Source organism: Mus caroli, chromosome 8 (assembly GCF_900094665.2).
Source record: "Mus caroli chromosome 8, CAROLI_EIJ_v1.1, whole genome shotgun sequence".
Taxonomy (NCBI): Eukaryota; Metazoa; Chordata; class Mammalia; order Rodentia; family Muridae; genus Mus; species Mus caroli.
Window position 1 is genome coordinate 114,362,865 of NC_034577.1, and position 15,978 is coordinate 114,378,842.

The following is a 15,978-nucleotide window of genomic DNA, read 5'->3' on the forward strand; positions in this document are numbered from 1 at the left end:
TAGCTCCACCTTTGAGCAAGCAGGTTCCAGGCTGGGGGAAGGGAGGCCACACCTGACCACTGTACTCTACCACTGAGCTAACCTACCCCAAACCCCAGGAAGTCAGTCTGAAACTACTTTGGGTACAAAGCAAAGCAGAGGAGAGGTAGTTTTCACACTGGAGGACAGTAAATAAACGAGGTGTGTGTGGCACCCACATATAAGCTGAACCCCTCAAGAGACCAGAGTGGGAGGACCTTGAATTCAAGGCCATCTTGGGCTACAAGTGACATCTCCTCATTCTTAAATTCCTTGCAGACTAATTTTTGTGTACAGATATTTTGCCTATGTATGTCTGTGTACCATGTCTGTGGGCCCAGTGTCCACAAAGGTCAGAGTGTGTCAGGTACCCTGGAACTGGAGTTACAGATGGTTGCTGGGGATTGAATCCAGCTCTTCTGGAGGGGCAGCTACTGCTCTTAACTGCTGAGCCACCTCCCTCCACCCCGAGAGCTCCTAAAAAAAAAAAAAAAAGCAGAGGAGAAGGTGGCTCACACCTGTAATCCTAGCTCCCAGGAATCAGAATCAGGGTCACTGTGAGTTTGAGGCCAGTCAGGTAACTCTGCTTCCTAAATAGGCATGGCTATTTAGTAAGGCCTTGTCTCAACAAAAAAAAAAAAAAAAAAAAAAAAAAAAAAAAAAAGGAAGGAAGGAAGGAAGGGGGAGAGAGAGAGAGAGAGAGAGAGAAAGAAAAGAAAGAAAGAGAGAAAGAGAGAAAGGCAAGAAAGAAAGCAAGCAAGCTTCAAATAGTTGGGTCTGTGATACCAGTAGTAGGCCGATCTCTGTGATTTCAAGTTCACCTCACTATAGTGAGTTCCAGGACAGCCAGAGGTCCATATGAAGACCCTGTTTAAAAAATACTTTAAGCCGAGCAGTGGTGGTGCGCACTTTTAAGATGTATTTATTTTATGTAAGTAGCTGTCTCTGTCTTCAGACACACCAAAAGAGGGCATCAGATCTCATTACAGATGGTTGTGAGCTACCATGTGGTTGCTGGGAATTGAACTCAGGACCTCTGGAAGAGCAGTCAGTGTTCTTACCTGCTGAGCCATCTCTCCAGCCCAAAATGTGCAGCACAGGCTGGCTATGAACTCATGGTCCTCCTGCCTCTGCCTCCTTCAGCAAATCCTACCGGCGTGCGCCATCAGAAGTGGCGGTGGTGGTGCACACTTTTAATCCTAGCACCCAGGAGGCAAGCAGGTGGATCTCTGAGTTCGAGGCCAGCCTGGTCTAAAAAGTGAATTCCAGGATAGCCAGGGCTACATAAAGAAACCCTGTCTCAAAAACAATAACAAAAAAGGTACAAGGAAGGAAGAGGGTGGCTAGGCTGGCTCTTACAGTGCTAATACACGGTCCTAATATGATCAGAGGGGTACAGTCAAGCATCTTGTGAGCTAGTCATCTTTCTTGGAAGCACGAGGTGTGACAGGTAGGCAGTTTTGCTGGTGTGAATGTGTACATGTTTATAGCTCAGGGGTTGACAGCTGTGTTTCAATCATTTCATCTTTAGATCTTTTTAACTTATGAACTTAATGTACACAGGAGGGTGTTCTTCCTGCATGTATACCAGAAGAGGACATCAGATGACATGGGACTACAGTTACAGATGGTTGTGAGCCACCATGTAGTGGCAGGTATTGAACTCAGGACCTCTGGAAGAGCAGTCAGTGCTCTAAACCTGTGAGCCACCCCTCCACCTTTTGAGATGAGGTCTCTGATTCAGACGTTAAGTAGCCTACTAGCCTGTGAACTCCAGGGATCTGCCTGTCTCTGGCTTTCTAAATACCAGGGTTACTCCAGGCCTGGCTTTTTAACATGAGTTCTTGAGATTCAAACTCACGTCTTCCTGTTTGTTCAGCAAGCACTTTGCCAAAGGAGTCGTGTGTGCACGCACCAAAGCCTATTGTCTCAGCACTGTTCCCCTCTCAAATAAATCATCAATGGCCAGGTTGATGGCAGAGAAGCCAAGAGAACCCTGACTCCTGCAGTGCAGGGGAAGCTGGGAAGTAGGATGTGCTGAAATCAAGAGGGTGGGCTGAAGGGCCCAGGAGCAAAAAAGAAGCATCTTAAATTGGGAAGAATTTTTGCATCAATACTTTTTTATTGGTTTTTTCGAGACAGGGTTTCTCTGTGTAGCCCTGGCTGTCCTGGAACTCACTTTGTAGACCAGGCTGGCCTCCAACTCAGAAATCCACCTGCCTCTGCCTCCCAAGTACTGGGATTAAAGGCGTGCTCCACCACGCCCGACTCTGATTCCACCATTTGTATAGTCTGAGAATCATTGCTCATCCTTGCCTCCCCTTTCCTCCTGGAAACAAGGCCTCCAGGGACACTACCCCTCCCCAGTTCTGACTCCACCCTGAAGTGAGACACTGGATCATCCACATGGGGTGCAGCCCACAGCTCACAACCCTGCCCAGGACACCAAAGCAAAGTCTGAGACGTTCTTCACCAATCCCTTTATTTACTTACGACAGCACTGTGAAGGCAGACACGCCCATTCTGATGAACCCAGCCCAGCTCCCCCATCCCTACTACTGTTCCACAAACCCTGCACCCTCCAGGACCCAGGGAACTCACAAGTTATCCCGAGACTGCAGCTACTCTCAACACCTAACATAGAAGTTGATTTCAGGAAGCCTTGTGGGGGCCATGGTTAGATTGTACCTTGGTCCCCACATCCAGGGCAACAATTCCAGCCCCCACCTATAACATCAACTTGTAATGTGGAATACCCAGGGACTCCAAAGTGCAGAACAGAAGAAACCAAACACAGGTAGCCTCCAAACTTGTGTGTAATCCTGTGGGCACCGCTACACTGCTCAGCCTATAGAGAGGGCTGGGACAAACACAACCCGTCCACTGTGCTTTCTACGTTGGCAAAAGAACAAAATCACCAGGAGTTTTAAGAACATGAGTAAACTTCAGGAGATAGAAGACCAATCAGCAGCCGTGCAGTTTCCAGGTCTACCTGCTCGCTGCCAGCTTCCTCACTGCGGAGGGGGGGAGAGCTTGCTGCCACCAGCCAAAGGTGACTGACTCAGGCTCCCTCTGTTAGCCAGCCAGGCTCTCCCTTGGAGACGGCAGAAAGCAGCAGCCTTTGTCTAAAAGGGCAGGGGAGCCAGTCATTCAGGAATGAGCAGCTCTAAGGCGGCCTGGGAGCTGACACTAGGAGTCTGTCAGCATCAGGCAGACAGTTCAGCCCCAGCAGCCCAAAGTTCTTCCAGAGGCAGCTGCAGATTAAGGTGGAAGAATCTCTTAGGAAGGAGCTGGACTTGAAAGTGGATGGTACTTCTGTTCCTGTGGGCTGGGAAAGGGAGCTGAGGGACAGAAAGCCCACGCAGACTCAGCCGGCCGGCAGTAGACACCAGGACCGCAGCCCTGGGAAGATGGAGGAGAGCAACCATTTGTAAAGGCCCCAGGTCAGTGTTGGTGGCACTGGACACCTTGGTACACAAAGTCCACAGGAACCTTAAGGGCTGTCACACACTGGGATTTCCTGTCTGCAGAAGAAGGGGGAGAGACTCCCAAGAGTTACCTGGCAAAGGAGGGATGGTTCTGACCCTCACTGGCCACAGCACAGAGTGGGTGTGCAGTCACTGGAATCTGAAGGCCCCAAAGTACTGGGCTCAAGTCCACACACATCTGCAGGCCAAACCCTGTCAACTCCACATAGGCAGAGGACAACAGAAAGCTTGCCATCCTCCAGCTGTGGCCCACACGCATATATGTCACCACACACTTGTGCAAATTCAGTACCAGGACAGAGACCCGCTGCCCAACCTAAGGCTCAGTTCTAAGGCGCCAGCCTGACAGGTTGGAAAAGAGCCCAGGCAGCTACGAAGGGTTGGAGAAAGTGGAGCGCAGTTGGGCAGAAGCCTCCAGAACATCACAGGGCAAGGGAGGCAGCACCTGCCACGGACATGCTAATTCCTCAGGGCAGCCAACCTGGAAACCAACACAAGAAACTGTGGTAAGAAAGGCAGCAAGCAGAGGGCACTGTGTGCAGAGCTAGACCTGAACCCAGAAGTGAGGACCCACTTAGACTCAGGTTCTCAAAGCTGTCCTGGGACAATGGGTGACAAGATGCCAGAAAGAGTCACGTACTGTGACATTCTTAGGAAGAGCATAGAACTTCCTTCTGTGGTGAGCTGCTGGCTACAGGGGGTTACCCACCGCATTCTGATGGAAGGGGGAGCTGTGCAGTCCAACACGGGTTTCCCTCTGCCCTTCCCAACAGTCCATCAAGTGGGATGGTCTTTACAAGACTGTGCTCCATCCCACAATGTCCTCAGGGTCAGCACAGAACACTAGAGCAAGTACACGGCCCCTCAGACAGCACCCTACCTCCGGGACAGCTGGTCCTCCTGGCTGCGCACAGAGCTCTCGCCCACAGCAGACGCTCCCTCTGGCAGCTGGCTGAGCTGGTCTAGGACCTCCAGGCCGTTTTCCTCAGCTATCTGGACAATGAGGCTGTCGACCTGCTCCTGAGGTGTGGTCAGCGTGGTGGCAGAGCTCACAGAATCCTCCATTACCTGAGGAGACATTCACTCTGGGCAGTATGGCTGCGGAACCCTCCATGGCGCATGAAGCCCACTGCGATTGTTTTGTGTCTGCTGTGGACATGTGCGGTACACACGTGCTCGTGTGAAGTCCAGAGGCTAAGACTGAGTATCCTCTGGACGCTGCAATCTACAAGCCTGTCACTAAAGCCAGTGCCTACATTTCAGCCAGACTGGTCAGTAAAGCCCTGGGGCTCTCCAGTCTTTGGTCCCCAGCACTAAGGCTGCCACATACTCAGCCTTTATGTGGGTGCCCTTGGGTTTGTGCAGGAAGCACTTCACCCGCTGAGCCATCTCCCCAACTCCACTGTGGTTCCTACTCTCTGTCTCCTCAAAGGGAACTCTAGGAAGCCTTTCCTGGCTCCCTTGGCCCTTCCTGCCCCATATCTGCCAGTCCCACCTCCAAGGGCAACCAGTTCCTGGAGCGTGCTGAGTTTCTGCGTGCTTGCTATCATGTGGGCCTCCCCAGAAAAGCTGGTGTCCCGTGTCCAGCTCCGCACAGCCACCCTGACACCCTGTCCAGCATAGCACCACGGCCACCACGGCCACCTACCGATGTGTGCACATCCAGGTTCTGCACCTGCTGCTCAAACCTGTCCATCACTGCAGACACCTTCTGAAGGTCCATGGCGCTCAGGGCCTTGTCCAGAGCCTTGGTCACCTGGGCCATATTCTTGGTCACCTGGGATAGAAGAGGATTAGGGATAAAAACAGAGTTAACAGGCGAATGAGGACTGCAGACCAGGGACAGGCCACCAGGGCCTCAGCTCAGCTACTTGAACACAACTGATGACACAGGAGTCCTCGGGTCTCTCCAGTTTGAAGGGAAGCTCTGCTGTGGAACCAAGAGCTCTAACTCCCAGCCTCTTGTAGAATGACACTAGGAGTCCCAGGCTGTCCTGAGGCCTCCCCGTGTCCCGCGCTGCTGGTCCAGCTTCCCCCTACTCTAGAAAGGCACCAGGTCCTGCCACTAAACCCTACAACAAACGCTGGTCACACGGCCCCATGGTTTGGCACTTACCCCCTTCATGGTCACAGCTGTCTGCACCTTGGAGGCCACTGCGTCCACACGGGAGGCCATCCGGAGCCAGTTTACACCTTCATTCTTCTTGCGGATGGCATTTTCAGCATACACCCGGGCACACTCCACATTTTTCTGCTGAAGGGCCTATGATTCAGAGGGAAATATTGATGGAGGAACTCTGTGAGCAGCTTGCGTGCCTCTCTAGTTTCCCTAGGAATAGCCCTGAGGAACAGGCGAGCTCTGTGAAGTATAGTGCCACAGTCCAGAGGACGGGCATCCAGACAGGGATGGGTGCCATAGAGCAGCCCAGGGGGTCCAGTCTGCTGTTCCTCCAGAGCCACATCTGCACAGCAGACAGGTGACAAAGGCCAAAGGAACCACAGTGGGGGAAGGCGCAGAGCTTCACCCGAGAGGCCTGAGCAGCGCGTGATCACCAGCAGCCACAGCCTTGGAGCTACTGAGCCTTGAAACAACAGGAAAGAGCTGGGCAACATCTGGCTGAAGGTCTGCTCTGTGTATCTTTAGGATGCCTTCCCACCTCTGCCCGACCATGACACCCTAGGCTGCAGCCCTGAAGGAGGGAAAGCCAGCTGATGTCACTGGAGCAGGGACAGCCTGGAGGCCATGCCTTGCCAGTTCAGGATGCTGGAAGGGAGGGAGGAGGTGGCATGAAAGCCATGCACCTGGGCTGCTCTGGACGTCACCGTGGACGTCACCGTGGGCTTGGGTGGGGAGGCAGAGGAGGACGGTTACTCCTCCTTCAGGCTCGCTCTCAAGTACAAAAGCAAACACACTGACACTCTGGAATCAGTGAGATTAAATCACAGCGCGCTGGAAGGAAGAGTCTCGTGCAAAGAGAAGATGCAGAGCACCCCGGAGGGAGACAGCAGGGGATGGTGGCTCCTGCCTACAGTTTACCAAAGCTGAAGCCGATGCAGGATGAGTCACATCGGAGGTTAGGTTAGCCTGGGCTACACAGTACAGTTCCAGGTCAACCTCGACTACAGCACTCAATCTCAATAATGAAATGAAGTAAAATAAAATAAAAGACAGGGGATGGGGAGAAAGGAACCCGGGCCAGAGGAGTTACGCACCTTCTTCACTTTGGCCTGCTCAGCCTTGGAGTCCTTCTCGGCCTTCTTGGCCAGTTTCTCCAGCTGCTTCGCTGTGAACTAAACAGAAGCCATAACATCCTGAGATGCTCAGGTGAAGTTCACCCTTTAGCCCAGGACCTCTTCTCTGCCTGTCCTTGGCTCAACCCTGTGCTAAGGCACAAAGCCTCAAAGCTTAAGTCCAGTCAGACACTGTGGGCTGTTAGAAACTGCAACAGCCCAGGGACGAATCCCCCTAAAGCCCCACCCAGGACCTAGGCCCTGTGTGCGAGGGGAGGCTGCAACAGGTTTCCTAAAGTGTCCATCATCTCTAGTAACACCCTAACCCATACCCTCCCCCAGAGTAGAAGGCTGGCAAGACAATTAATGCTCACCAAGCCTGTCCCTGCTTGTGGGGACTGGCAGCTCACAGAGAGCACACATAGCCTCCTTCAGGCTACTCAGGCAGTGACATAAACTCGTATAACTCCCTGTGGAGAACTCTGCATACACAGCTTCCTCACTCTGCCACAAGAGGAAATGTCAACATGCCCAGGACCCTTCTGGCAATGGAATTCAAGGGCTGGAGACCAGATCCTGGCCACCAGCGAGCAAGGCTCACACACTGCCCTTCATCAGCCCACATGCCACCACCTGGTGGCCGAGGTGACACCAGAGCCACATGCCACCACCTGATGGTCCAGGTGATACCAGAGCCATGTTCAGCTGCTTGTTACCTCACTCCTGCCCAGACCCTCAGAGCCAGGGAGGAAGAAGCCAGAGAAAGTTAACTCTGTCACGTGTGAGGCATGGGAGCAAAGAGGCAGAAGCAAGCCATGGTGAGCAGGCGGGGGCAGACACTTCCCAGGAGGAAGCACTTTCAGGCGCCCATAAAACTCTCCTTCAAGTTTTTAAAATTCAATCTGTGGTTTTAAATGCTTAGTAAAACATCAAAGCATGCATGTCTCGCCCAGTTGTGTTTCTTAGAAATAACACACTCGTCCTCATGAACAAATCAGAATGATCTGCTTCTACTTAGCCAAAAACGAAGAATGAGCCTGTGTTTGGTCAGCCGTCTGAGTGAGCGCTGTGTGGCTGCCATTCAATTACAATAACGTCCCTGGGACTTTGGGGTCTGGGTTCCAAGCACCACTGGTTGCCGCTGTGACTCTCATCGTCATTTGCTGGGTCCCGGGACAGGACTGGGGAAGGGTGATTTTGTACAAACCTTCAACTGGAACAGGGTATCTGCAAAGACAGAGGACACAGCTTAGAGCACTTAAAGAGACGTAACCAGCAACGCATCTGACAAGGTAGCAGACTCAGGGGATCCTTGCAGATGCCAGGGGCTGGCTCACACCAGACAGGAAGTCTGTCTGTCCTACAGTGCAGTCAGAAGATAGAGCCATGTTAGACACAGGCCTCCAAACCAACAGGGATCCTCACTAACTTTGTCAGGAACACAGGACAATCTCAAAGGGCTACTTTAAGGACAGACAGGGTGACGTATGCAGCTTTTGGCCATGGTCAGAGTGGAGATGGTGGCTTACAATTTATTCAACTTTACAAAACACATGGCGTTCTTTATCTTCAGTACCAAACTTAACCGTTAATACTTCACGGTTGGTTTGGCATAGCCTTTCCTTTATCTTCCCAAAGGCAAATAGATGGAATTAGTGTTGGGGGTAAGCCTGAGGTCACGGAAGAGGCTACTCCATGACAGCTGGGATTTCTAAGCCACAGCACCAGGCTCCAGCACACACTATCCCCACCTGTACTAAGCCAAAATAGGAACCAACCAAACTAGCTACTCATTCAAAAACTTGGGACAGAACAGGCGGTGGTGGCGCATGCCTTAAATCCCAGCACCCGGGAGGCAGAGGCAGGCGGATTTCTGAGTTCGAGGCCAGCCTGGTCTACAGAATGAGTTCCAGGACAGCCAGGGCTACACAGAGAAACCCTGTCTTGAAAAACAAAAACAAACAAACAAAAAAAAAACCCAAAAACCTGGGACAGGCAAATTCAATTTCTTACTTATCCGAGGCTGGGGTCACTTTGACCTCTTGACCCTTCTGTCTACCTCCGGAGGGCCGGCATTACAGTTGGAGCCACCGCACACCGCCCCGGTAACTGGCTCTGTTTCTGAATCTGCAGAGTGCTGTCATACTTGATTCCTAAAGCCTTACCCTAGCAGTCCAGACTCAGGGCACTGAGGGTCTGTGGATGCAGACAGGGCCTGGCAGAGACCTGCCGGGCTGCAATCACCTCTGTGCATCTCTCACCACTCAGTGTAGGCTGACCATGACACAGAGACTGGAGGAACAGTGTCACCTAGGTATGGTCCAGCCATTTCACTAGCTTTAGGACACTGGCCAAATGGCCCCCATTTTAGCCTGTACTTTCATGTAGACTCTAGAGGGACTCTAGAGGGACTGGACTCTGAAAATCGGGAGAACCCTGTTGTGCGCTGCAGAGTGAACTGTAATGCCAGACAAGGGTCCATCTTCTTCCCAAGGGACAGTCTAGGATTCTTAAGTATGTCTTCCACAGCAATGACACAGTACTTTGGCTTTCTACATTTCAGAAAGCAGTTTAAAAACAAAACAAAACCTCCATTACAGCCCTAGGCGGTGGCACAGACCTTTAATCCCAGCAGTGGGGAGGCAGAAGTAGGCAGATCTCTGAGTTCAAGGGCAGCTTGATGTATACAGTAAGTTCTAGGCCAGCCAAGGCTACACAGAGAGGCAGTCTCATACAAACAAAAAACTAGCCCATAAAACCTATTATGAGTTCTTTGGGAGTCTAGAGGTTGGAGCCGAGGCAGGTCAAAGTGACTCGTGACTCATACTGCTACAGGTGGTTCCCTCCCAACCTGCTAACCTAAGGTTAACCGGTCCCTCCTACTAGGAGGGAACCCAAAATCCTACTGTTTGGTACTTGAACTCCTTTGTATCTTAATACTATTTCTCTGGGTACTTTTCTGGTGCCTTCTGACCACACTCCGGGGTCCCCAAACAGAAACAAAACAAAACAGGGAGAGTGGCTAGTGGAAGGACCTGGATCGGGGGTCGGGTGTAGGGGTGGGGTCATTTGGACAAGATTCAGGGTTTGGATCCCGGGCGTGGGGTGCAGGCCTGGGGAGATGTGGGTAAGGAAGAAGACCCAGGGGTGAGAGCTGTCTGGGGTCTGGAGTCAGGAATCGGGAGCTGGCTTCTGCTGGGTTGTGCGATCGAGGCCCAGGAGAGGGTTTCAGCTAGGATGTCAGGGTTCAGGCACCCGGTCGGGTCCTGGTGGCTACCCGGGCTGCAGGCCGGAGGGCAGGTCCTAGTCGGGGGTCTCGAGCCCAGTGAGCTGGGGGGGCGGGTCCCGGTCCGAATACTGGGTGGAGACTATGGGTCCCAGGCCCGGGGGATAGAGTCTGGGGCTGAAGCCCGGGGCGGGTCCGGCTGGGTTATGGGGCTGAGGCGAGACGTCCGCAGACTCCCGCTCCGACCCCGAAGTGGATGACAGCCCCTTACCGTCCATGGCCGGTCGGGCTAGCACAGCCCTCGGGGCGGCGCAGGGGACGCGATGTTACGGACCCGCAGTCTCCGCGAGGACTTCCGGGGTCGCCACCGCTTCCGGTCGCGCGGCCGGCTGTCGCGAGAAGATAGCTCCGGGGGCGGGGCTTGGGCGGGGCTTGGGCGGGGCTCAGGCACGGCTCGCGCGGCACGCGGTTGCCATGGTAACGAGCGCCCAGCGCGGAGTGTGGGTTTTGTGAGTCGGTCGGGTTAACCGGCCCCGAGGCCGCCCGGCTGGAGCGGCGGGGTCACCTAATGGGCCAGTCGAAAAGCAAACCCAGAGAGAAGAAAGGTAAAGGGCGCCGCCTGGCGGCGAGGCCCGCCCTCCGTGCGGGCGTCCGCGGGCTGTAGGTCTAACGGCTTGTCCGTCCGTGTGTTTCAGAGGAGGAGAAGAGCACTACCACTTTAGTTACAAAGTCTAAGGAGAAAGGAATGGAGAAGGAGGCCAAGCAGTCTGACAAGGAGTCGCAGCCTGCCGAAAGCCTGCTGTTCGCGACATCCAAGCACTCAAGGCCGTCGTCTTCGTCTGAAGGTAGGGAGATCCAGAGGAGACCGGCCGCGGCAAGGCAGCAGGGAAGGGTCCCCTTTCTAAGGATGATGACCCGGGAGGTAAATATTTCAGGGTTCTCGGTGCAGGGAAGGTGAGCGAGAGCACTGCCCTTGGCTCCAGGCTAGGCTATAACAGGGATTTCAAGGGCATCTTGCATATCTGGAGACCCTGTTTCAGAAGGAAAAAAGAAATCGAGAGGAAACTTGAGCGATCCATACAGTGTTCCCCAAAGAGGGTTATAGGGTGCTCTCTGGTCCCACAGTGATCCCTTCAACATGTAACAGCTTGGAGCAGAATTCTCCTCGGGTGATTGGCCAGGCTGCTGTGTGACTGACTCCCGAGCGGAGAGGGCTTGGTGTCCCTCAGCCTGGCCACAAAGATGGGAGGGCGTCTCAAGGTAGAAAGGACCGTGAGTGGGACAAAAGTGTTTCTTTTCACATCCAGCATTTGGCAGACAGCAGAAACTGCTGCGGATTCCACTTTTCCCTGAGGCAGACGTTTGGCCTGTTTCTTCCTTTTATAGTAGCTTGGTATGGCCACGCAGAAGGAAACGTACAGAGCCTTCCGACACTGTGACCCCCCCCCCCCCGCCATTGTCAGAAATAGAACTGTTGTTGCGGGTTTAAAACAAGGAAGGCATTAGGAAAAGCAGAGCCCTGGGAGGACCTACCCCAGGCTCACTGCGGTAATCTGGTGGAAGCCAGAGGCACAGTTGCCGAGGACAGTTGAGAAGGATTGGAGGTAGAAAGCGTAGACCCTCCTCTCAGATGAGAAAGAGGTTGAGGCACCCGTGGGACTTGGGGGAGGCAGTTTGAAATCCAGGTGCTGGGACTGGGAAAGAGGTCTGCCCTTGAAGCTTAGGGGCCCCTCATCCGAGGCTAGAAGGCTACACAGAGGCTGCAGACCTAGGGAAGCTTGTGATGTGATATCTGTCGCTCAGGGCGCTTTTAGTCAGAAAAGCCAACTAAACAAGATTTTGTCACCTTGTGGTTTGATGTCTCACCAAAGATGGGTCAGAGATGGCGACCACCACCATGCCTGGCATCGGCATCAAGGACTCTGTGCTCCATTGTGTCGCCTTCAACCTCAGGAATGTCTTCCTTCACAGTGCCAAGGGATCTGGAAGGCTGCAGCCTCCCTGGCACACAAACCATGCTGACCCTTACGAGATGTGGGACTTTGCTTGCTATTGGCAAGGAAGCCTTTCTGAGGTAGGCTTCGTCTGCCCAGCCTCTCTAAGATGGCTCCAGCTCTACAAGTTTGTGAAGTGTTGGAGGTGCTGTAAGGCATCAGGGTAGACAAGGCCTTTGCCAGCGAGGAACTCCCCATTTGAAGGCCACCGGTGACACCTGTCACACAGCGTCAACGTCTGGAGGAAAAGCAGGTGGACATGAAGAGAAAACCAAGTGAGTCTGGTGTCAAGAAAAGATGACAGAGCAGGCTCAGCAGTCACAAGAACAAAGCCACTGACACATGTGACCCTGGAGGGAGCCTCAGAGCATGAGGTCAGAGGAAGTCAGGTGTAAATGCCCATGTACATTATGACCTCCTTTCTTTTTTTTTTTTTTTTTAAAGATTTATTTATTTATTATTATATGTAAGTACACTGTAGCTGTCTTTAGACACACCAGAAGAGGGAGTCAGATCTCATTACGGATGGTTGTGAGCCACCATGTGGTTGCTGGGATTTGAACTCGGGACCTTTGGAAGAGCAGTCGGAGCTCTTAACCACTGAGCCATCTCTCCAGCCCATGACCTCCTTTCTAGGAAGGCCTTGAACTCACAGTCCCTTTACTACAACTCCCCAGGTGCTGGGCTCACAGCACATGAGCTGCCAAGTCCATTTGGAAAGGATTCTAAAACTTCACAGGCTGGGTATGGAGTTATAGTGCCAGCTACTCAAGAGACTGAGGCAGGAGGATCATGTGAGCCCAACTTGGGCAACATTGTGAGACCTTGTGTTTTCAAAGCCCTAGGGAGAGTGTCTACCATACACAAAGCATAAAGGTGTGGGTTCCTTCACCAGCGCCCCATAAGGCAGACATGGTAGCACAAGCCTGGAATCTTAACACCTGAGGCAGGAGGAGTGTGAGTTCAGGGGAAGCTGTCATTACATGGCGTGTTCAAGTCCAGCCCGGGCTACGTGATGCCTGGGAGAGCTGACTCAGCATTAAGAACACTTGCTACTCTGACAGAGAACCTGGCTAACGTTCTCAGGATCCATTTGGTGGCTCCCAGGCATTTGTAATTCCAGTTCCAGGGGAATCAGGGCCATCTTCTGACCTCTGTGGATACCAGATATGCACATGATATACATACATACATACATACATACATACATGCATGCATACATATGCACATGATACACACACACACACACAAACACACCCCACAAACTAACCCATGGTTGTCCACCTCTGAGGCTCTGGGTTGCACCATAGTTGGGAACCTTGGGCTGGATCTTTGAGTGAACATTGGGTGACTGTAGGCTCTGGCCTTTGAGGCTTCGCAGCCTGTTGCTATCAACAGCACTTGTAGCCCAGATAAGTCTCCAGAGGACACAGCCTAGAAATAATCCAACTGTGCCAAGCACGGGACCTCAAGTGACACTGCCTAGACAAGCCTGTCCTGAGTCTCTGACCCATACCAACGACAGACAGGTTATTCTAAGCTGCAAGCATTTGGAGTCAGGTGTAACACAGTAGTCATATTCAGATCAAGGGGTAAATGGTGACAGAGAGTGGAAATTTGCCTGTCACTTCCAGAGCACTCCTGTGATTTCCCAAACTCAGAAGGCCAAGGCCGGAGGGTCACGCAAGCAGATTGAACTACATCCTAAAGCCCTGTTTTGTTTTTTAAAAAAGGTATCATGCCAGCTTGTAGATGGGGTATGTTATTTTATACATACTGTATCTATATGTTTAGGTATTTTTACATTGAAAATTCCACAAATATATACAAAGAGATTAGGACACCACAGATTTATAGTCAGCCTACTCTACAATGTTGAATGTTCTGTGCCCCACATGATCCGATTCCTTCAGCACATAGACATAGAAGGAGTTGGAGAGATGGCTCAGTGGTTAAGGGCTTATGCTGCATTTCCAGAGGACCTGCGTTCAGCTCTGAGCACCCATATTGGGTAGCTCACAACCACCTTTAATTTCAGTTCCAAGAGATCAGATACCATCTTGTGTGTGGCCTCTGTGGACAGTGCATTCATGCACAAATTCATAATCTGACACACACATATACTTTAAAATTAAAATAAGAGAAAGGCAATTTTTATAAATGAAGCAAAGAGTGTAGACCTAGGCTGGGCCATCTTCACAGTCAGTTTGGATAGTAGATGATAATAATGAAGAACTGACCATGGACTGCGGTGTAGACTGCAGTGTAGCTCCGTGGCAGAGCGGTTGCCTAGCACGCTGAAGGCCCTGGGTTCTGTCTCTACCACGATGAAAAACAAAAGCAACCGGACCCTGCATAGAGAACAGCAACCCCCAACACCTCAGGCCCTGTGTGGCCCCCTTAGGAATGTTCTCCAAGTGACAAATTAGAGAGGTGAGGAACAGACCTGCGTGCCAGGTGTTAGGGTTAAAGGGACAGGGAAAAGAGGTATGTGCAAAAGGGGGCGTCAGGAAGGGGTCTCTGGCGGAAGAGGCCTGCGTGCTATGCAGGTGGGGCTGCTCCCTGAACATAGATGGGCACATGCCCCACACTCACGGGGACAATGTCAGTTTCCTGGATTGACACTGTACTAATGTAAAATGCTACCACTGGGGAAACCGTGTAAAGGGAACAGGGGGGTCACTTCTTGCTGCTTTTGCAACTGTTTGAATTTATGAGTATTTTTTTAAAATAAAAAAAGTTTAAAGATATAAAATGTTATAGTTTTAATTATCCTATTCCAGTTTAAGAAAAGCAGACCAATTATAGAAGACAGGGAGAATAAGTGGAGTGGTTGTGTATGTGTGTGTGTGTGTGTATGTGTGCACGCACACGTGGGCATGTGTGTGTGGTAAGTGTACAATAACGCTGACACAAAACACCAGCAGCAAGGGTCAGGGCTGTAAAGTTCTGCGTGGAGAATTGATACGTTAAAGATCTGCCTGTAGCCTCTTGGCCATACACAGATTGTCTCCACAAGAGTAAGAGTGAATAGAAAAGGTGCTTGCGAGGAGACTGGGAGATGACTCAGCGGTTAAGAGCACAGGCTGCTCTTCCAGAGGTCCTGAGTTCAAATCGCAGCACTCACATGGCCTCTTGTAACTATCTGTCCTTTCAGTTCCAGGGCATCCCATGCCCTTTCTGGCTTCTGAAGACAATAGCCACACACAGCATTACAGTGAATGAAGGTGGGGTTGGCGGTGCTTGGCGGTGCACCTTCAGTCCCAGCACTCAGGAGGCAGAAGGATCGCTGGTGAGCTGGAGGTCAGCCTGTGTAAATGGGGAGTTCCAGGCCAGCCAGAGCCACACTGTGAGGACTTGTGTCAGAAAAGAAAAGAATGTGTGGAGGTTGAGCATGGAGCACAGTGGGTAGACTGTGTGCCTCGGGTTCCATCACCAGCGCTGTCGGAAGCGTTCCTGGTGCAGCTTGCTTGTAATCCCAGCACTTGAGAGGTGGAAGAAGGAGCGCCATAGCTCAGATAATTGAATTTTATTTCTCAGTGAGGAGCATCACTAAGGGACACTGCAGGCTACGACCACACTTTATGGAGATACAGCACCTGCAGTCTCTGCAGTTATGGGGCAGAGGCAGGAGAAATCTCTTCCAGGCCAGCAATGACTATAGAGACAAAACAAAATGCACACACACAACAACAACAACAACAATAACAACAAATCTCTCCGAAAACTATAAACACTATAAAACTAAAAACAAACAAACAAACCCTCAAAGCAGTGAAAAATCATTTACAGTTCCGTGGCTCCCGCCTGTAATCCCAGCATTCTCAAGGCTGACCCATATCCCAAGCAGCCCAGCACCCCAGGCCACAAGAAGGAGGCTGTCTCAAAACCAAGGTAAAAGCGACATGTCTGAGAGGCCAGAGAAACCTCTCAATATCAGAGCAGGTATGAGCAAGTATTCTGGATCATTGTAGAACTCCCTCTCTCCCCTCCCCCTACCCCTCTCCCTCTCTCTCTCTCC

At 51.8% G+C, this 15,978-nt stretch overlaps 2 protein-coding genes across 2 annotated transcripts in view; one reads left to right on the top strand and one right to left on the bottom strand.

Moving 5' to 3' along the window:
* Window positions 1-2,479: 2,479 nt before the first annotated feature.
* Chmp1a (charged multivesicular body protein 1A) lies at window positions 2,480-10,357 on the bottom strand. The gene is made up of 7 exons (XM_021170676.1): window positions 10,235-10,357; window positions 7,945-7,964; window positions 6,720-6,797; window positions 5,623-5,769; window positions 5,155-5,283; window positions 4,387-4,574; window positions 2,480-3,987 (listed from the first exon to the last, which is right to left on the bottom strand). Exons 1-7 carry the CDS (start codon window positions 10,239-10,241, stop codon window positions 3,966-3,968), a joined length of 591 nt encoding a protein of 196 aa, XP_021026335.1. The 5' UTR covers window positions 10,242-10,357; the 3' UTR covers window positions 2,480-3,965.
* A 69-nt stretch (window positions 10,358-10,426) lies between these two features.
* The window catches only part of Spata33 (spermatogenesis associated 33), a 16,336-nt gene continuing 10,784 nt past the window's right edge, over window positions 10,427-15,978 (top strand). The window contains exons 1-2 of the mRNA XM_021170780.2: window positions 10,427-10,568; window positions 10,659-10,808. Of these exons, the coding sequence (XP_021026439.1) occupies window positions 10,532-10,568; window positions 10,659-10,808 (187 nt within the window). The 5' untranslated portion in view covers window positions 10,427-10,531. The remainder of the gene's footprint in view (window positions 10,569-10,658; window positions 10,809-15,978) is intronic.

Excerpts from the sequence above, each read along its gene's own strand:
- Chmp1a (XM_021170676.1), bottom strand. Across the intron at positions 6,798-7,944 it reads ATACCCTGTTCCAGTTGAAG|TTCACAGCGAAGCAGCTGGA; the intron begins GTTTGTACAAAA and ends GCTTCTGTTTAG. Across the intron at positions 5,770-6,719 it reads AGCAGGCCAAAGTGAAGAAG|GCCCTTCAGCAGAAAAATGT; the intron begins GTGCGTAACTCC and ends TCTGAATCATAG.